This window comes from Hemitrygon akajei, chromosome 5, assembly GCF_048418815.1.
Source record: "Hemitrygon akajei chromosome 5, sHemAka1.3, whole genome shotgun sequence".
Taxonomy (NCBI): domain Eukaryota; kingdom Metazoa; phylum Chordata; class Chondrichthyes; order Myliobatiformes; family Dasyatidae; genus Hemitrygon; species Hemitrygon akajei.
The window spans coordinates 174,073,334-174,095,140 of NC_133128.1; the positions used below are offsets into that span (position 1 = coordinate 174,073,334).

The 21,807-nt window shown below is 38.1% G+C and overlaps 1 protein-coding gene across 2 annotated transcripts in view; it reads left to right on the forward strand.

Moving 5' to 3' along the window:
• The window catches only part of ubr3 (ubiquitin protein ligase E3 component n-recognin 3), a 239,545-nt gene that overhangs the window by 199,439 nt on the left and 18,299 nt on the right, over nucleotides 1–21,807 (forward strand). For both annotated transcript variants that reach the window (XM_073047259.1, XM_073047260.1), the window contains 2 exons: nucleotides 8,332–8,437; nucleotides 9,452–9,552. In XM_073047259.1, the coding sequence (XP_072903360.1) occupies nucleotides 8,332–8,437; nucleotides 9,452–9,552 (207 nt within the window). The remainder of the gene's footprint in view (nucleotides 1–8,331; nucleotides 8,438–9,451; nucleotides 9,553–21,807) is intronic.

The window sequence follows — 21,807 nt, forward strand, 5'->3', positions numbered from 1 at the left end:
GGTCCTGGAATTATTTCCACTTGGCATGATTAACATTATTTAATTATTTATGGTTTTATATTGCTATATTTCTACACTATTCTTGGTTGGTGCGGCTGTAACGAAACCCAGTTTCCCTCGAGATCAATAAAGTATGTCTGTCTGTCTGCCTTTTTATCTATGTGACTCCAACACCTTGTGGGGCACTACAATTTCATTAAAAGTTATAGATTCAGATCTGATTATTTAAACAGAGAGATCATGAGACAGCCTAGACCAGGGGTTCCCAACCTTTTTTATGCCATAGACCAATACCATTAAGCAAGGGGTCTGTGGATCCCAGGTTGGGAACCCCTGGTCTTGACCATCAGCAGTAGCAAAGTTCTCCACTACAATTCTGCATCTCCGTCACTTCATTCTATCCTTACTTTACCAATCCTGCTTGTATGAAGTGAGCACAAGAGTGCTCAGTGAAATTCTGATTGGAAAGCTGCAACGCTGTGTTATTTTTATACTTCCTGTCAATATAGAAAGAAGCTATTTCAGTCATTGAGTCTATGTGGCTCATTTTCCCTGTAACTTCCTTATGCCCATTAACATCACTCAGGTTCTACTATTTACCTAAACACTAGAGGCAGTTGTATGGTAGCCAATTAACCTTACCACCCAGCACATGATAGGAATGTGGGAGTGAGCTGAAACATGGAGATATATATTCAAATAAACAGTATAGGATTGAAATGGGATGATTTGGATGGTTTCAAATTGCTAGAAAAAAAAAACTGAGGGAACAAACATGCTATATGATTCTATGAAGTCCTGGTATGATTTTGATTTAAGTTGTGTTTTGATATTATGCATATCCAAAATCCCCACAATGGAAGAATCCATACATATCCCATGGGATGAAAGCTGAGAATGATGGAACCACTCAGCAGGTCAGGTAGCATCAGTTAGTTTTAGATTTTCCCTCCTCCCCTGATCTGACAGAGTCATTAACCTGAAACAGTAACTCTGGTCACTTTCCATTGATGCTACTTGCCCTGCTGACTATTTTCCTCTTTTATTTTGGACGTTAGACTTGCTTAGTAATCTTAGAGCTAAGTGGGAACCAAGTTGCTATGTTGTACAATTACAGTGCAATGTGTCAAGTGATAGGGGAATAAGTATAAATCAGATATAGGGAACAAACTTTATTTGGTTAAGCTTGTGTTTTTGTGTTATTTGCACTGTTTACCAAATTTGAAGCATTAAACTGCTTGAGAGAGGTTGTGACACCAATGTTGATTGTGGGAAAGGAAAGACGAGTTGTCAGCAGTAAGTTAGACTGTATGTCAAGATGCAAGATGGTGTGCAAATAAAGGCATGAAAAATGGAGACCTTGAAGAAGTAATCAGTGCAGAGATCACTACTGTTCAGTTCTTTATATCCAGTACAGTATTTAAATACAATGCTTAATTTGGTCCAGTGGCTATTTATAGAAGGGTCTTATTAAATTTGATGTGCACAGTTTAGTGCATTAGAGTGATACCAATAACATGTTAATTCAGCATATTCGGTAATGACACAGGAATGGGAAGAAACAGACTGTATAATTCATCCCGGTAGGATCAAGTTCAAGTTTATTGTCATCTGGCTGTACGTATAAATATTCAACCAAATGAAGCAACATTCTTTCGGACCACGGTACACCCACAAAACATGTATCACACACAGCACATAAACCAAAATATTACTATAAATAAGTTAATACATTACAATTCAAAATGCATGTAGTACACTGCAAAGGTAGACAGTAAATAGCTGGCTGTCCTAGTGACAAGACCTCAGTGTTGGCAGGTTAGTTTCACAGTCTGAGGGAAGAAGCTGTTACCCAGTCTTGCAGTCCTCATCTTGATATTTCTGTACCTCCTTCTTGATGGTTATGGGTCAAAGAGATTGTGGGATGAATGGTAGAGATCCTCAATAATGCTTCGGGCCTTTTGCAACACTCCCAGTAAATGTTACAAATGGAGGGGGGAGGGAGACCCCAGTAATCTTCTCATGATTTTTACTATCTAAGCATTATGTGTTTTTAAATACAATTAACAGTATTAGTTGGTTTCAAATTGAAATAAATATTGTTTTACATTGGAAGATTCTACAAAGAAAACAGCCAACCTTATGAAAATCATAAAACTTTTATCTTGTTTAATTAGCTTGTTTTTCTGACCCAACAAAGCTGGCACATGAGAATTTAAAATCAATGTGATATCCTTGATGCACTTCTGTAAATATGCTTTTTTCAAAGAATGGAATAAAATTGTGAAGGATATTGAATTTCTTTTGTAAAGTATATTGGAAGGTCTAAATTGTACGGGGGAATAGTAAGACAAATGTTAATTTCTCTTGAATATCAAAATGGTCGTCTATCATTATACACCATTCTTTTGACACCAGTGTTGTCTGGTTGTCATCTGACATCTCATGCCTCAGGCTTGTAATTATCTCCAGCAGCTTTTAAAATAATTGAAGATTGAGATTGCACTGCAATTGATTGCTGTCACCTGCTTCCTGAATACAGAGTAAATGAGGATGAAATAATTTGGCAACCATTCCTTTTTCACAGCAGTGTTTCACTCCTGGGATACTAAAAATCTGAAATAGATCTCTTTAGCACTTGATAGTGAAATCATATTTAATTAACTTGAATTTTGAAACAAATATGTGCTTGAATACTTGTTGAAAAGAATATAAATGAATTGGTGTTCACGAAGTGTATGTTGTGTTTCTGTATACAATGAATGTTACGGTGTTAACACTAGACTAATAACCACTACAGTTACATTTTCCCATATACAAACAAGTGATTTTATCAAATAGTTTTTTCTGATCTCTTCCTCTTTTTTTTGTTGAGATTGACTGCTATTATGGTTCCATGGATGGCAGGTCAGCCTTTAGTAAATCTAGCAAGTAATTGTTGATGGACAAGAGGGTGGATGAAGTATAGGATTACGCACAGTCTTCTTGTTAGATAGAGCAGGTTTGAAGTACTCTTACTCCTCCCTTGTCCCTATAAAATGTGTTTAGTATTTGATTAGAATTAGCCATCCAACAAAAAAAGAAATATTACATGATGTACTATATACCTCCATAAGGTACACTTCCTTTAGAGATCATCAAATCAGCAATTGACATGCTTCACAATTTTCCCCTCATGCTCAGCTGGTCCAATATTTCCAGCTAAGATAACAACAGCTTATTCAGCATAATTAGTTTATCAAACTTTGCACCTTCTCTGTCATATATGACTGAATAATTTATTGGGTAAGTTTGACAGGCAACTCTCAATTGTAGAGTTTAAAACTGAGCAGATATTTTCTTGTCTAAAATTGATTAATCTGAAGTAAGATATTTTGATTAGAACACAATCGAAGCTTTTGTTTATTTCTGTAATAAAAAACAAATACTCTAATAAATATTCATTGGCATTGCACAGGTTGATGATAAATTTCTAAAACAATTGTTTTTGTAAATTGCCCTGAATTATGATGTATGTCAATGACTTGGACTATGGGATTAATAGATTTATGGCTAAATGTGCTGATGATGCAAAGATAGGTGGAGGAGTGGGTAGTGTTGAGGAAACAGAGAGCCTGCAGAGAGACTTGGATAGTTTAGAAGAATAGGAAAAGAAGTGGCAAATGAAATACAATGTCGGAAAGTGTATGGTCATGCACTTTGGTGGAAAAAATAAATGGGCAGAGAATTCAAAATGCAGAGATGCAATGGGACTTGGGAGTCCTTGTGCAGGATACCCTAAAGGTTAACCTTCAAGTTGAGTTGGTGGTGAAGAAGGCGAATGTAATGTTGGCATTTATTTCTAGAGGTATAGAATATACAAGTAGGAATGTGATGTTGAGGCTCTATAAGGCACTCATAAGACCACACTTGGAGTATTGTGTGCAATTTTGGGCTCCTTATTTTAGAAAGGAAATACTGACATTTGAGAGGGTTTAGACAAGATTCACGAGAATGAATCCAGGAATGAAAGGATTACCTTATGAGGAATGTCTGGCAGCTCTTGGGTTGTATTCCCTGGAGTTCAGGAAAATGAAGGGGGATCTCATTGAAACATTCCGAATGTCAAAAGGCCTGAACAGATTAGATATGGCAAAGTTATTTTCTATGGTAGCAGAGTCTAGGACAAGAGGGCACGACTTCAGGATTGAAGGACGTCCATTTAGAACAGAGATGCTGAGAAATTATTTTAGTCAGAGGGTGGTAAATCTGTGGAATTTGTTGCCCCAAGGAGCTGTGGAGGTTAAGTCATTGGGTGCATTTAGGAAGAGATAGATAGGTTTTGATTAGCCAGTGCATCAAAGGGTATGGGGGGAAGGTATGGGAGTGGGGATGACTGGAAGAATTGGATCAGTCCATGATTGAATGACGGAGCAGACCTACTTCTGCTCCTCTTGAGGAATCAAGAACACATCCATTCCAAACTGAGATTACACATTTTGCATAGTTTATCCTCTTTCGTAAATTTCCGAATTAGGTGTAGGGTGTCAAATAATGTACACTTTAATCTTTCCTTATTTTTCCACATTTATTTTTTGATATTTAAAAAAAAAACATATTTTTGCAACAACCACTTTCCTCCCTTTGAATATCATCCAAGGTTAATCATTCAGCTTCTGATTCTGATAAGTTAACATCCACTTATCTGTCCATTATCCAAGTTCAGCTATAAACATTTTTCAACTGAATCTTTCTCAAAACGCCTGTACTTGGTGGAAATATTTTCCCCTTCTTCTGAAGCTGGGAATGAAAACATTTTCATCACCATCATCAGTAGAGTTTTCCAAATCCATTTCTAAAATAGTATATCCTTTAACAGAGCTATTTTAAAAAATTTTCTAAATGATTTCAAGACTGATTGAAGAATAGGTTTTTATTTCAGTATGTTAATTTTTTAATTCAGGTAAATTTAAAAAGTAAACAGTTGTAACCCCTGGGTCGCCTCTAGTCTAGGGGGAGCAGCCTTCGGCCCCGCCAAACTGGGTAATCAGCTGGTGTGGATGCTGTGTGATGTCCCCGCCTCACCCAAAAAACAGACAGTACACCTTATGCGATTAAATGAGTACCATTTATAAAGATTACTATAACTAAGCGATTACTAACGATACAGTATATATGAATAAGAGAAAAAAAAAAGAAAAGGCGCCAAACTTATCAAAGTCCAAACCACTTCGTGCACAACCGTTGGAGCTCAATTACTGAAGTCTTCTGGTATTCGATCCCCTCCGAATTCCTCAACCCGCCTCCTGGGACCCCCACGGTGGTCGACCAGTCGCTCCACACTCCTCTGTCTCCGTCTCCTCTCATCACCGAAAACCTTGGGCCGGGGACCGTCGCCCAGCTTCCAGCATCCCGTCCTCTCTCTCTCACTCCATCGCCCCGACTCCCCAAAATCCCCGCCAACAATCAGTTTACAGTCCCAAACAAGCTTCCAGCACTTATCATAACAAAGACGCTAGCATTCCTACTATTAACACAGGCGCCAGCATTCCTACTTTTAACAAAACAAAGACGCCATTTTGATTACATACACAGTAACAAAGAAAAAGAAAAAAAAACCCATTACACAGTTATGAAAAACAAATGCATAATACCACCAAGTGAACCAAATGAAGAAAGGGGGCAAAAAATAATCTGCTAGAAGAACCCAAAATATTGACCATCCCTTTGCCTCACAGATGCTGCTTGGCCTGCTGTGCTCTTCCAGTAGTTTATTTTTTTGCTCCTGTTTCCATCATCTGCAGTCTCTTGTCCCCTGGCTTGGAAGAACGAGGGATTCACATTAAAGCAAGATTGGAGATAACTACAAATTGACACAGCAGATGTCATGTATTTGAATTGTTTTGACTAATCTTCCACTGAGCTGATCTGGAAGTACCTGTATGAAAGAAGTGGAGTTTCTGAGTCCATTATTGTGACACCTTGGATTCCACAACAGTCTGAGTTGAGCGGCAAATCAGCTTCCGTTTTTAGTGGAAAATGTGACAGTTCTCTTGTGCAGGATCAGTTGATTTCATACATACCTGTAAAAAGCAAGTATTATAAAGTTTTAGAAAGTGCAGACATTTTATTCAAATTTGGAAACAAAAGGTTGCTATAGACAGATAGAGGCTGTTTAAGAAACCTGACCTTGAATTAATTACCCTTTTAAAATCAATGAATTATATTAAAGAAGCTTTTGTTTATATCTATCCGTCTGTCTGGATCCATATACTAAATGTTGCCCATGACATACTGATAAGCTATCTTGTACTTTTTTAAAAAAAGACAAAATACAGCTGAAGGCTACAATGACATTGTAAATTGTCCTGTGTTATGCTAGGGTTAAATAGGTGGGCTGCTGGGCAGTGAGGCTTGTTGGGTCAGAAGGGCTGTTCCCTGCTGTATCTCTAAATGATAGATAAACAAATAACTGTAAGTGGAGAAGATCTGTAATCAGTTTTATCTCCATCCTTATTATTGTGAGGTTCTGGCTTTGCTTGCCTCTGGCTATTTTGTAAGCTTGTATTACCCAACAGTTAGATTCATTAACAAGGTAGCAATTTTATGTTTTAATCTGTACTAAGTATCCAAGCATTTTTGCTCTCAGACCAGTTCCTTCAGTAATTTTAAAACTGACTCAATTTCTCTGAGCTGCTTCAAGTAACTCCAGCAGAATTATATGTTGAATTACATAACATTCCTGTGAATTCCTAGATGGAAATTATGACAACTCCATCTTATAAAATGTGAATATCTGTGACAGCATTATTTGTTTGAATTACTTATTTCTCAAGAATATAAATGTCCACCTTAAATAATAACTTTGGTATTAAAATATTTTAAGTTGCTTACCTAAACTGACTGTCAGAACAAGCATACAAGTACAATAATAGCTATTTCAAATTAAACAAAATCAAAACTTCTGATAACTATCTACTGTTTTTTACTCAATTGACAATTGATATATTAATATTCCTGTACATTAAACACCACTTGGAGGGAGTACAGAAGAAACAGCTTGTACTCTTGGGTGGAGAAATTACTTAGCTTCCAGTCCAGATGAATACACTCCAGGTCTTTCAGTTCTGTCCTTGCCTTCCAGTCCATGTGGCTCCACTCCAAGGTTGCCAGACATAGCCGCTTACCTCAGAGATGTGGAAAGGGGGCTGGACCTCTGTATCAGCATGGGGAAGTCTTCCTTCCCCAGCATCCTACTAGCTAATGGGCCATTTAGAACAAAATTGAACTCAGAGCAAGACTGGCCTACTAAAGAGAACTGGGGGACTGCTGTGTACCTTACTCTTGCTTCACCTGACTGCACCATTCCAATCTGAAGGCTTCTCAATTCTTGGGATGGACTGTTTTGCATCCTTAGGCAAAGTCAGAGGTAAAGGGGTCTGCTTTCTGAACAATGCCCTGTGGTGCTCAGATCTGATGGACCTGATGAGTTCCTGCTCATGCAGCTTGGAATATCTAACAGTGAAGTTGCTCATACTACCTGCCATGAGAGTTCACATCAGCTATCCTGACAACATCCCAAAATGGCTTTGAAATAAGATATCCCGAGTCTCCTTCATCATTGTTGTTGACTTCACCCAGGCCAACTTCAAGAGTGCATCCCCTGATCCACCAGCGGCTCAAACACCCTCAGTTATTGCTGCACAACATCAAAGATACCTACCAAGCCACCTCCTGCCCAATCTTCGGCAAACAAGCCACCAAGCTAAATTCCTTCACCCCGCCTGGGGAAATAGATGAGCTTCTACTTAATTGGCTTGAGTCAGTAGGATGATCTGTGTCCAAAAACTCAGCAGCCTGCCTGATAAGTTTGTCACCACCACCACCACAGCTTTATGAGCAAGTGTGTTGAGGATATTTTTTCTCAAACAGACCAGAGTTAATATGGAAACCACAAAGAATAATTTCAGATCTTTGATAAGTGTTAGCTGATCAACTTTGAGCTCAGTTGTTGTCTGATCAGGCAATAGTTAGTTAGACCTCCAGTATGATACAGCTACTTCTACCCATAGAGCATATTGGCATAATTCTCTCTGTTGAGCAAGTTTGCAGGTTTTAACCAACACACATATCATTTCAGAAATAGTTCTCAAAGTGTGTAAACATCTTGAATTAAGAAAACAAATAATATCAATCAGCAGTTTCCGTAACATTTTCATCCTGTCAGTAATCATTCCAGTGATTGTGCACAATGAAGTTTTACATTTTTTTAGAACATAAGAGAAAATCTGAAACTGTAGCTCATCGTATTCTCATATTATACATTATATTCTTGTTTGTTTTAAATTACAGACCAGCTGTTGCATGTGCTTGCTATGCATATGCGTCTTTTTAGAATCGACTCTGCATACAATCCTTGGGCACGACTTACACAGTTGACACAGGTTATTGATTCAGGGTAAGTATTCCATTTGTAATTTGTTTTAGATTTTGTACAGACCTAATGATGTAAAACAAAATTCATACATTCCAAATCTTTTCACCATAGTTTTACCAAAAATAGGAACAAGGTGCATCTCTATTAGCACATTTAGATTCTTTGGTTTGATCAAGTAGAATTTTCATAATATTGAGGTAACCAGTTTTTCTACAATTAATGCCTAGCTCTTATGAATAACAAGCATTCTCATATTTTATTACACCTAGTGGTTCAAAATGTATGTCAGTTAATTCTTCTGATGGTTATGAGTTCTGTTGCATTGTCCTTTTTCCTCCTACCTTTCCACCTCCTCTCAAAATTCCTCCCCCCCCTCCACTTTTTCTCCCAAGTAAAGGAGGCCATTTAGCTCTTCAAGCCTTCTCCCAACTCAACTCCCTTTTCTGCACCTTCCTTTGATTCCCTTATTTTCCAAAACCAGGTGGTGGACTGCATTTGGAAACAAAATCTTTGGTTGGATTGCATTGTAACTTAAACTGATAAGTAATCATCTTAGTTGAAAACTGCTTTTGGAGCAAATGTAATCTCCACATTGTATTTTTAGGGAGAGTTCATTTCTTGCTGAATTTGGGAATTTCCTGCTGCACAGATTTGGACACTATCAGATTTTTTTTTTACCAGCTACTGAAATTTTCTTTAATACCATAGAACAGTTCAGCAAAAGAAAGGATCATACCTAATGTAATATTTACTTAAAATTGTTTGCATTGTATGAAGGTCTTTGTTTAACCTCTTTTTATAGCTCCAAAATTATTGTGAAGTAATTACTTTCCTATGCTTTTCCATTCTCTAGTGAATCTGTTTTTAAGGTCACTGTTTAAGGTCAAAATCATACCATTTGAAACAGATTAAATCAAAAAATTTAACAGGGCTGTGAGTGCTGACATTTGGATCACAGAATTCTCAGTGATTAGTTTACAAAAACAAGCCTTCAGCTGTCTTGCACACTCATAACTGTTTAATTTCTACTTCCAGAATTTGTGATGATGAGAAGCCAGATGTGCCATTATTATACCGAGATGTTCCCTCTCTCCTAATGATCCTTGTTTTAACTATGCCACAAGAATTTCACAAAGGCAAGTTTAAATTTGTAGAGAAAAAAAATGGTTATTAGAACCACCTAACTTATATTTTTGAGCTGATAAAATTATGTTAACATTTTGAGTGTAACATCATTTACTGAATACCCTAGTGCAGCAAACAAATGATATTATCTTGGATATATGCAGAAAACTGGACTTAAAGGACCTTTAGTATGAGCTTGGTACACTTATCATCATTGCCTGTCTCTTTATCACCTGTCCTTTTACCTTGTTATCAGCTTCATTGTACACAGCACACTAAGGCTTGGAAAGCCATTGAGGCTTTATATTTATTAGTGAAGTCCTTTCAGTGACCTTCATCTGTTAACACTACTGTGATCTGTGTGATCCTTCAATCTCAGCTCAGTGCCTGAAGGATAAAGATAGCAATTTACATTGAATTTTAGCAGTCACAATTGCAGCAATCATGTATAATAAGAGGTTGTACACAAAAAAATGATAATTACAGTCATGCTTACTGGATGCGACATGTAATGTCAGCACATGGCCTAAGGCAGAACAGAATGTGTGATGAATACAAAATTACAAAGCTCTTTTTGGTCAGAGTTATCAAATTCAGTAAATCTGTCTGCTTTAACAGTAAATTAAAAGTGGGAACACCCATGAAAGTCTACTAGATGATTTTTTTAAAAAGCTCCCCTAAAAGTGGTGGATTTTGCACATTGTTATGTATTGAATAGTTAGGTTTTATGAAAGAAAGGATTGATATTTTGCAGAAAAGATTTCAACATTCTTTTACCTCTAAATGGGGAACTATGAGAGTCACGTTGTCTTGTTAGTGGTTAGATGAGAATTGGTATCTTTTCCAATCCCACATTGATTAAACCAAAGTAAATGCCATTACACTGCTCATCCTGTGAAAGAAAATTGATCTGATCCCATTGCAAAGAGACACAGCTGCAAATTGAGTCTTTTATTACAGGAAGGACTTCTTGATGGAGGTCAGAACAATTGTTGGTGGTGAAAGTGCAATTGGTGGTGGGGGAGGGGTGCAGATGCAGTGGATGGGAAACAAGTACAAAACAGATTGTGAGCAGAGAAAAGGTTTGATTTTAAACGCCGTGTCCAGACGTGCAGAGTGCATAATTACAGGGCACATACTGTAATAACTGCACATGTATTGTTATCACAATGAGGTTCTCCTGATTTTGTTGGGCATAAGTAATTTGGAATATGGGTGGCGTACTGGGGGATCAGTGAAGTAGAACTACCGCAATAACATTTTGACCTTTGGCTGAAGCACTGAAAGGTGCATAGCCACAAAATTTAGCATGTAAGTTTAGAGTGTAAAATAGAGAATAAAAATAATTGAAAGCACGTTTTATGAATTCCTTCTAATAGCAGGAATATCAAATGCTGAGGAAATGAAGGGTAAAACTGGACCTATTATCACTACTGTCAATGCTGTGACCATGTCGCTGATCAGATTTAAATACTTAGCTGGTTGTGTACAGTACCTTTAAACTTTATCTCTTGTATCTAAATAGCATAACGGAAGATTGGCTATTGTATGATACTATCAGTACACATCAAAGTATTACTGCTACATTCTGTATTTACATTTTTGTAGATTAGTTTACCGTTCCCTGTTTACTCCCAGTTTATGTGAACATCATTGCTTTATTGTGTACAGCATTTTTAAATTTTTTGTTAATTTTGAATGTCAAAATGAAAATTATTGCAAAAATGATTCAAATGGTTACATTTAATATCAGAGAATGCATATAGTATACAGCAAAAAATTCTTACTCTTCACAGACATTCATGAAACAAAAGGCCCACAGAATGAATGATAGAAATCAGAACCCCCAAAGATCCCCTCCCCCCATGCACAAGCAACAGAAGCATTGACCCACACCCACATTGCAGAAGCACCAACACCCCCCTCCCCAGCACGCAAGCAATAGCCAACACCCCCCACCCCAAAGAGACCTTGATCTAGAGTCCAACAAAAACTACTGCCTATAACCAGCACCTTCGGTATCTCAGACAGGCTGTCTCTTTCCATTGAGGGAGAGAGAGAGAGGGGGGTTCCTGCAACAGCAACGAAAGACGAGACTAGAAGCTCTATGTTTCAGTGTTACAATCTTCTGCGTTGCTTCTCCAAGACCCTGTCTCAGGGACTAGAGGCTCTCACTCTTTATAAAAGAGAGATTGCTCGAGTACAGAGGCCTTCTTCTGACAGCAGCAAACACCACCTGCTGCCTTGATGTTTCAGTCTCCCACAGCGGTTCAGTCAGCAAAAAGTCAGCTAAGAGCTGGGCCATTTATGGCGCTGCTCCCCAAAGGTGCCAGCCTTCCAGGCTGTTCCTGGAGATAGTAGCCGATCCGAAAACCCATCACTTGCGAAGAACCATAGTTTCAATTGTAATTCAAAGTTAGAAGTTGTAAACTTTTTCTTGTATTTAATTATGCAGCCATATTTATTATAATTAATATGTGGTCAAATCAATGGGATGAAACAGTTTAAAGTTTATTTACAATCGCTGCTTCTTATTCTTAATTTCTGTACAACATTCCCACCTAGTCTTGTGTAATTTTCATTTTGAAGACCAGCTAACATTCTGACCTCTCAGAATGTGGCAGCCAATTTGATATTTCATTATGAACAGTTCTTACTGCGGAACAACATCTGCTACAAAGCTCATTTACTCAGGACTTTTCCAGGCAAAGGACATCTTCATCCAGTCAATCTAAATTGAATTTGATTACAGCTTTCAGGATGAATGGACTATTAAAACACAATTCTATACCTTGTCTCCTCACAAGATTAAGTTTTTAAAAAATATCTTTGAAAAGGTGCAGTTTAAACCTCAGACAGACTAGATCAGGGGTTCCCAAATTTTTTGTTATGCCACGGACTCCTACCATTAACCAAGGGGTCTGTGAACCCCAGGTTGGGAAACCCTGGCCTAAATAAACAAAAAATATAGGGGTTTTTTTGTCTCTTACACCTTTGTATGTTTTCTTCCTCTATTTCTTGCTCCCTTGCTTGTTTTGTGCTTCATCTCCTTAAACATTTACTTACCACTTTTATGTATTTGCTTACTCCTTCTGTTCAATCTCTCTTATGCTTGACCCTTTGCAAGCACAATTTCACTTCTGCAGTCCTGCATCCTCTCCCTCTTTCACACTCATACACTCTTTTTATCCTTTGCACATAAGTTTCAGATAACCTGCTTTTAGCTTTTGGTTTGAGTGGGAGGTGTTTAGAAGCGAGATAGTAAAGGGTCCTGATGAAGGGTCTTGTCCTGAAATGTTGATTGGTTACTTTTTTTCCATAGATGCTGGTTGGCCTGCTGAGTTCCTCCAGCATTTTTTTGTCTGTTGCTTTGTATTTCCAGCATCTGCAGATTTTCTTGTGTTTGAGATAGTAAAGAGTTCTGAGTCAGAATGGTCCTAATATGAAAAAAGCAAAGGTGGCAAGATTAGGGAACATTGGTTAACAAGGATCATGAATATTTGATCATGGAAAAGACAGAAGCATACGTCAGGGAGGGAATTTGGTATTGAATGAGTTCTTTAAGGTTGAAAGGAGATATAGGAAAGAACTTTTTAAAAAAATAATTAATTAAATCAAAAATGGGTCATGAAATGACCATAGCAAATAAGATTATAAGTAGAAAATCTTTTGTAAATTTATGATAAGAGAGTAGATAAAGAAAGAGTAGGTCCCTCGGGGGCCAAATGGGCAATCTTTGTGTGAGTAATGTTCTAACTGAATATTTCTCACCAGTGTTCTGGTAGAAGGATATGAAGACTGAAGAGTTTTTTGAATTGGCAACTAAGAAAATAGATGAAGGCATTGTGGTTGAAATAGACTTTACATGGATTTCAGTAAGGTTGGCGAGGAAGGTTAAGGCACAAGGAATCTGAGGTGCGTTGGCAAGTTGGATCCATAATTGGCTTAGTGATAGGAGGGAGGGGCAGTGATGAATGGGTGTTTTCTGACTGGAAAGATCTGTGCTAGGATCTTTGTTATTTATGATTCATATATATATCTGTTTACATAGAGACATGATAATATAGGTGTGTGATTCGTAAGTCTACGGATAACACAATTGCAAAGAAGATTGGTGGTTACAGCAGGAGGCAGATCAGCTGCAATGTTGGGTAGCTCAGAGAAAAGTGCGAATTAACGCACTTTGGGAAGTCAAATTGTAGTAGGACAGATCAAGTAAATGTCTGGGACCTCAGAAGCATTGTTATACAGATGGACCTTGGAGTACGTCCATAACTCATTGAAAGTGGCACCACAGGCAGATGGAGTATTGAACAAAACATTTGATATACTTAAATTCATTGATCAATGAACTGAGTATAATAGTTGGGACATAATGTTATATTTTAAACAACATTGAGTAGACAGCCTTCAGAGCATTGGGTACAATTCAAGTCACCACAACACAGGAAGGATCGGGTAGCGATAGGGAGAGTGCAGAAGGAGTTCATCAGAAAGTTGCCTAGAATAGTTTTCTATGAAATACAGAGAGATTATATAGGCTAGGATTATACTCATTGGAAGCTGAGAAGTGACGTTATAGAGGTTTATAAAATTATGAGGGGCATAGATATGATTCACAGTGTCTTTTCCTCAGGACATAGGATTCTGGAACTTGAAGGCACAGGTTTAAAGTGAGTAGGGAGTAATTTAAAGGATATGAGAGGTGAGTTTTTAACACTGAAGTTGGTTGTCATCTGGAAGCAGCTGCCAGGGGAGATGGTAGAAGCAGATATAATTACAGCACTTAAAAATCTTCTGCATGGCTACTTAATTAGGAAAGGTATAGAAGGATGTGGGCAGAATGTAGGCAAATAGGATGAGCGTTGATAAGCATCATGCTTGGCATGGACAAGGCTGGCCAAAAGGGCCTATTTATGTGCCGTGCTGTTTTGTGATTCTATTATGAATTTCTTTTGCATGAATTGGAGTAAGCCCTTTATAGAATAGACATGGCTGTTACTTTCTACTCTGTTATGAATACTTAAATTTACATGGCACAGGATTCATTTGCATTTAAATAAGTCAGTATTATAGCAAATAATGAGCCTGTTTTTGGAGTTTACAGTTATGTTGAATACCACTTGTACATTAAGTTTTGCTGTTTACTTCATTTTGAAATATTGGCCCAGATTGTGCGATGCAAAATAAACATTTGCCCAATTATGTGCTAATACTACTTGCAACTTTGGAATTTTAGCAAAGATGTGATTCCCAAATTTGCAGTAGTTTCTACATGGATGTCCTCCCAAATGCTACATTCCTTCTGTCTTGGACTCCACATGCAACTCTGCCCTACCTGTGGTGAATACAAATGAACATCATTCCACTTACAGGACATGGCATGGGCAGCTTCTCAGTTGACTTAAACAGCTGAGAATGCTGGCAAGCAATTATTTGTTTATTCAGATATCTTTAAATGTTGGATTTATTTTGTGCGCTCTCCAGGATTTTGCAGCCTTCCAAAGTTTTCTGATTAGAATTGGAAGTAATACTTTAGTTATCACCTAAATAGATTAAACATAACTTTCTTGTATTGTGCAACAAACAATCTGCTGGAGAACTCAGAAGGGTGAGCAGTATCTGTGGGAGGATGGAAATTGTTCACATTTTGGGTTGAAACCCTGCATCAGTGATTATTGGTTCTGATGCAAGATTCTATTTTTGTCCCCTCCCTCCTTGTCACCTATTTCCCACCATCTCCACCCCCCCCCCCCATTTTAGAAGATCTGCACCCTCTTTGGATTCTCTTGTCATTTTTTAAAACCAGACAGGTAACACCTCAATTGAGATTTCCTGTTGACACCCATGCTCCTGTCCCTATGAGTATTTGGAATCCCCTATTTCTCTTTTGTCTTGTGGCATCTGAACAATTTTTCTTCAAAGGAGCATCACACCTCTCGGATTTTAAAACTGAGCACTGTATTAAGAGACAAACATTCTTTGAAGATTCCTACACTTGGCATTTTGGACAGCCAATAACTTGCTGCTAGGGATTCTGAAATTCAAATCGTCACTGGGGATGGATGATGGAAGAAACCTTCACATTCTATGACATTGTGCAGTGATTTCAGCTACCCCAGGCACCAAAATCCTGACCTTGAGTTTAAGTAGATGGAGGCAACTCTTGCACACTTGTTCTCATGGGACGTTGTGTATGAACTTCTTTTGTGAAGTGTAAGATATATTTTAAGGTATTATTTAAGGCTTTTATATCTTCATGGACTTAAGTAGTTTTTGAATATTTCTGGATGTTTTGAATGTCAGGACTTTTAGAAACATCCATAGTTTTTGATTGTTTTGATAGCTGACTAACCTGTTCTTACTTTTCCAACCCCATCCTTTCTCAGCATGTTACAGAAGGTCCAGTCAGTGTGCAAGGGCCTTGCTTTGAGTGAGTAAACTGGTTCCTGGTGGCAAGTTCCATTGGGGGGAGAAAAGCAGTAAATGGATCTGAACGTTGTTCACAGGTTTATGGCAGAGATTGGCTGTTTGCTACTGACTGCAAATTCTCAGCTATTAAAATGTTACCCACACCTTTGGGGAGAGTTGCAATTCGTGGATTTTGCTGAGGCAGTTTGGAAAATGGAAAGTTTTAAATTAGTTTTTGAACCATATTTCTCCAAGGAAACATTAATAGAATATTAATCAGCACACTAATTTGGTATCAATTGATCATTGTAAGAGATTGTGTTTTTAACCCTGCAGGTCTTTTTTAAGTTAGAAAATTGGTTCATATCAGATAGTAATATGTGGAATTCAGTAGGTTAGTAGAATTGGACATAGATTGCTAATGTAGCAAATGTTAAATAAAGCAAATGGTTGTGCTTAGTACAACACAGTTGCCTTCATGAATCTGTGCCATTATTTGATTGTGTTGTAATATTTTACTTCTGTCTGTATTAATATATGTATACAATTTGGTGAAATAAATAGAATTTGATTAATTAATATTTTAAGAGGAGGAGAATAAGAATCACAGCATACTGTGAAATCTCACTTGTATCATAGTAAGGACAATCAATGTATATATTTTATCTTCAGTTTCAAAGATATGGGATGTGAGAGTATCACTTCTGCAACAGTTTTTAGGAATCAAATGTGTAGGCAGTGCAGTATGAAGAGACTTACAGCTTCTCTGTAATCACTGTGATCTGGTTGCCATGGTGATGTGTTGCACAGCCACATTATGTGCACAGCTTCTGCAAGAAATTGGTACAAAATTTGTGATGAAAATGTAGTTTCCTATTGAAATCTATACTGGAATGTCATACAGAGTTGATTAAAACAAGACCAGAGTTCCAATTGCTTTCAGAGGACATTCATTATTCCTGTAAATATCTCCATTGCCTCTCTTTTTGTGTGATAGAAATACACTATCTATTCTGCGTTTAGATCTTGAGGCTAATATTCTCATGGTCTTTGGAGAGGTTGGTGTTTTGATGACATCAGTAATATCCCATTTAACAATTTGTATTATCATTTCATAGTCTGCAGTCAGTATACCAGATTCTGAAATGTAGTTTACAAAATTTACTTATGAATCATGATCACTTGGAAATCATAATTTATATGTCATAATAATCATCTGCACTTTTAGGGTGCATATTCCACTGTTTAGTTCATAATTTTGGCCCAAGCTGTGGGGCTGATTTCTCCAGCATGTCTGTTATTCACTTTGTGTATTGATTCTGTTCCCCCAGGTCATGCATGACGAAGCTTGACACTGAGAAAAACTATTTCCTCTGTTCAGTAATGTGTCTACAACCTCAGCTTACTCAGTATCATCCTCATTTGCAATAACATTTTTCTCTATTTCTTTTATCAACCAGAAAGTGCCATTTTACAATCAAATTCCCAATTCTGCCTAAGTTTCAGTACTTCTAAATTGAGATCTTTTCAAAAAGAATTGGCATGATACTGCCCAAAGCTACTGAAGCAGTTATTTCATAGATAGCCCCAAAAAGTTGAAAAAATGTTTTCATATATATTTTCCTTCATTCTGCTTACTTAAATTAAAACAACTTTTTAAAAAATTACTTTAAACATTGATATTACTTCACATATGGTACAGTAAAAGCAATAACTGAAATGCATCTGAAACAATTGGCCGATGCATTGCTGATAGCTGGCGTGAAACTGGAGAACCAAACAATTGCATTCAGATACTCAGCTCAGTACATTATGGAGCTACTGCTGGACTCAGTGATGTATCCCATGTAATTTATAGCATGAAGCTTTTTAAAGAAATGAGCTAATAGAATTAGCACTGGATTTTTAAAAAATGAGACAATAGCAGCCAAAGAAAAGTTTATTTGGATAATCTTGACAACATTAATATTGACTTGGATTTAGTGATCAGCAATGAGACAAAGGATTTAAACGAGCATGACAGAGGGGTGGGAACCAGAGCAACAGGTCAGAGGGTGGAGGGGCTAACAAGAAGTTAGGAATTAGATCGAATAAGCCAGATAGCAAAGACAGCCAGGGCCAGGAAAATGAACACATTGGGACTGTTGAGGGGAGGTGTGTTTATTTCAATACCAGGAGTACTATGAGTAAGGCAGAGCTATTTAGAGATTTGATCTGTGCATGGAATAATTATGTTGTGGCAATTAGAGACTTGGTTGAGTGAGTGACTGGGCTAACAGCTCAATGTTCTGGATTTCAATGTTTCAGACATGACAGAGAAGGATGAGAAAGAGGGGAGCAGTTACATTGTAATCAGAGAGAATGTCATGGCTGCAACTGGTGAGAACGTGCTGGAGGGTTCATCTGCTGAGGCAATATGACTAGAATTCAAAAATAAGAAAGGTGTACACACAAAGTGCTGGTGGAACTCAGCAGGCCAGGCAGCATCTGGAAAAGAGCATGGTCAACATTTCAGGCCAAGACCTTTCATTACGCCAGTCCTGATGAAGGGCCCTGGCCTGAAATGTCGACTGTACTCTTTTCCATAGATGCTGCCTGGCCTGCTGAGCGCCTCCAGCATTTTGTGTGTGTTGCCTGGATTTCCAGCATATGCAGATTTTCTCCTGTTTGTGATAAGAAAAGTGTAGTTCAATCTGATGGGGTTATTACTTTAGGTCTCTCAATGGCCACCAAGAGGTACAGGAGCAGATATTTAGGCAGATTATGAAAAGATGTAAAAGCATCAGGGCTAGTGTAGTGGGAGACTTTACTTCCCTAATATTGACTGTATTTTTCATAGTGTGTGTGGCTTAGATAGGACAGAACTTGTTCAGTGGTAGTTGTTTAAAGACTACCTGATCAGAATTCAGGACTGGCATTTTTGGCAAGGAGGAAAGGCAAGGATGGCAAGGTTCAGAAACTTTGGATAATGAGAGATGTTGTGAATGTAGTAAAAAAAAAAGCAGTTGTAAGGTTTAGAAAGCTGAAATCAAACAAGGCCTTGAAGGAAGAGGAAAAGGGCAGGAAAAACTCAAGCTGGGAATTAGGAGGGCTCAAATGGGTTTTCCTTACTACTGACTAAACTTGCAAGTTAACCTGTAGGGAATCTTGCATGAGAATTCCCAAGCCCCTTTGCACTTCCGATTTCTGAAGTTGCTCCCCATTTAGAAAATAGTCTATGTATTTATTTGTTATACCAAAGGGCATGACCATAGAGTTCCCTACCCTGTATTCCATCTGCCACTTCTTTGCCCTTTCTCCTAATTGGTCCAAGTTCTTCTGCAGACTCTGCTTCTTCAGCCACCTATATCTGTATCATTCGCAAACATGACCACAAGGCCATCAATTCTGTCATCCAGATTATTGACACATTAGCGTTAAATCAAGTGGTCCCAAAACCGACCACTGTGGAACACCACTAGTCACTGGCAGTGAGCCAGAAAAGGCCCCATTTATTCCCATTCTTCGCCTCCTGCCAGTCAGCCATTCATCTGCCCATGCTAGTATCTTTCCTGTAATACTATTGCCCTTATCTTGTTTAGCAGCCTCATGTGTGGCACCTTGTCAAAGGCCTTCTGAAAATCCAAGTAAACAGCATCCACTGACTTCCTTTTGTCTATCCTGCATATTATATCCTCAAAGAATTTGAACAAATTTGTCAGGCAATATTTCCCCTCAAGGAAGTCAATGCTGACTTCGACCTATTTTATTGGAGTCTCTGGATGTCTCCCAAGTTCTCAAAAATGTCATCCTTGATAATGGACTCGGGTATTTTTATGATTTCAAATAGTACGGCTTCCACAGAGCCCTAAACTCAACATCATTGAAGCTGTCTGTGATTACCTTGAGAGAGAGAGAGAGAAAGCACCGTGGCAAGTTCTCCAGGATGCTTGGAACAACCTACCAGAAGTTTCTTCTATTAAATTGCACAACAGTGTACCAAAGAGAATTGATGCAGTTTTAAATGCAAAGGGTAGTCGCACGACATATTGATTTCATTTAGATTTTTATTATTTCATACCTTTTATAGTAATTTTGTTGATATTCAGAAACTTTTCATTTCCTTCTTTTTGAAAACTTCTTGGCTTTACTGTGTTACATGTGCCTAAAACTTCTGCACAGAACTGTATATCTGCCATTATTATGACAATAGATGGGTGCATGCATATAGTGTCCCAGTTATTGACTCAGTTTTGTTTTTGGGAAAATCATGTAAATGTTACTCAGTAAACCATCATCACCAGTGCTGCTAGTTAAAGTTCTGCACCCGAAAATCACACTAGATAATTGTTTTGCCCAACAACTCAATGGTTTACTATGTAGTTTCAAACAAAAGTTATTAACTCTTTAATTAGTTTCACAACTTCTAAAACTTTGGGTGTTCTTCTGTATTTGTCTGCAGAGTTACTGCTGCCAATCATCTCATGAGACACCTTTTATATATTCCTTTGCATACCTTCCAGACGTTGTTTGTTCTTCCAGGCAGTGAGCTCATAAGTCAACTCCTTTTCTATTTATGTAATGTATCAAATTCATGCTAACTTCTGCAAGCACCTTAATTTGGATTTTGATACCAGAATTTGGATTTTGTACAATTTATCAGATTGTCCTGATGTACATTATGCTGGAGGTACTCAGCAGGGCAGGCAGCATCTATGTCAATGTTTTGGACTGAGTCCCTTTATCAGCGCTGGAAAGAAAGGGGAAGAAGGCAGAATAAGAAGGTTGTGTGTGTGTGGTTGTAGAAGTACAAGCTGGAAGTTGATAGGTGAAGCCAGGTGGGAATGATGCGAGAAGCTGGGAGGTGATAGCTGTGAAAGGTAAAGGGCTGAACACGAAGGAATCTGATAGGAGGCAAGAGTGGACCATGGGGAAAGGGAAAGAGGAGGGGCATTGGGGAAGGTGATAGACAGGTAAGGAGAAGAGTAAGAGAGGAGCCAGAGTGGGGAGGGAGAAAATTTCCAGGTTAGAGAAATCAATGCTTATGTCAGCAGGTTGGAGTCTGCCTAGACGGAATATAAGGTGTTGCACCTTGAACCTGATACTGGCTTCATTGTGGCAGTAGAGGAGCTCATGAACCAGTATGTTGGAGTAGGAGTGGGGATTGGAATTAAAATGGTTGGTCAAAATGTTTATGCACATCAGAATATCTTTATCTCATTTTCTGAATGTTTTGTTTTAACCACTCATGAACAAGACTTTCTCATGAGTTGGTAAAATATGCTATACTTTTTCAAGGAGGCATTAAGAACAAGTTTGAATCATTTACCCTGCTAGTCTCTTGCCACGGCAGGGTTCAAAATAAAAATCCTATTTTAAGAGTTTGGTATCAAGCTTGAACCTGTTTGTTGGTGAGTATAATTGAATTTAGGAATCTTGACCTAGAAGAGGATTCTGATGTTGGTTTGTTTATCTTGCCATTTAACTTAGAAGATTTTACAGAGAGATATTCGTCAGTTCTCTCTAGTGCTTTGTGTTAGAATTTTAGAATCATACAGCCCTTCAATTCACTGATCCACGCCAACCTAGATGCCCATCTAAGTTTGTTGCATTTGCCCATGTTTGACCCATATCCCTCTAAACCCTTCCTATTCCTGTACCTGTCCAAGAGCCTCAGCTACTTTCTCTGGTAGCTTATTCCATTCACCCTCTGGGTGAAAAAGATGCCCCTGAGGTTCCTATTAAATCTTACCCCTCTCACTTTAAATCAGTGTGCTCCATTTCCTGTTTCCTCCACTCCAAAAGGACTGTGTATGTTCACCCCATCTAACCTTTATGAGGTTATCCCTGATTCTCCTACACTCCAGTGAATAGTC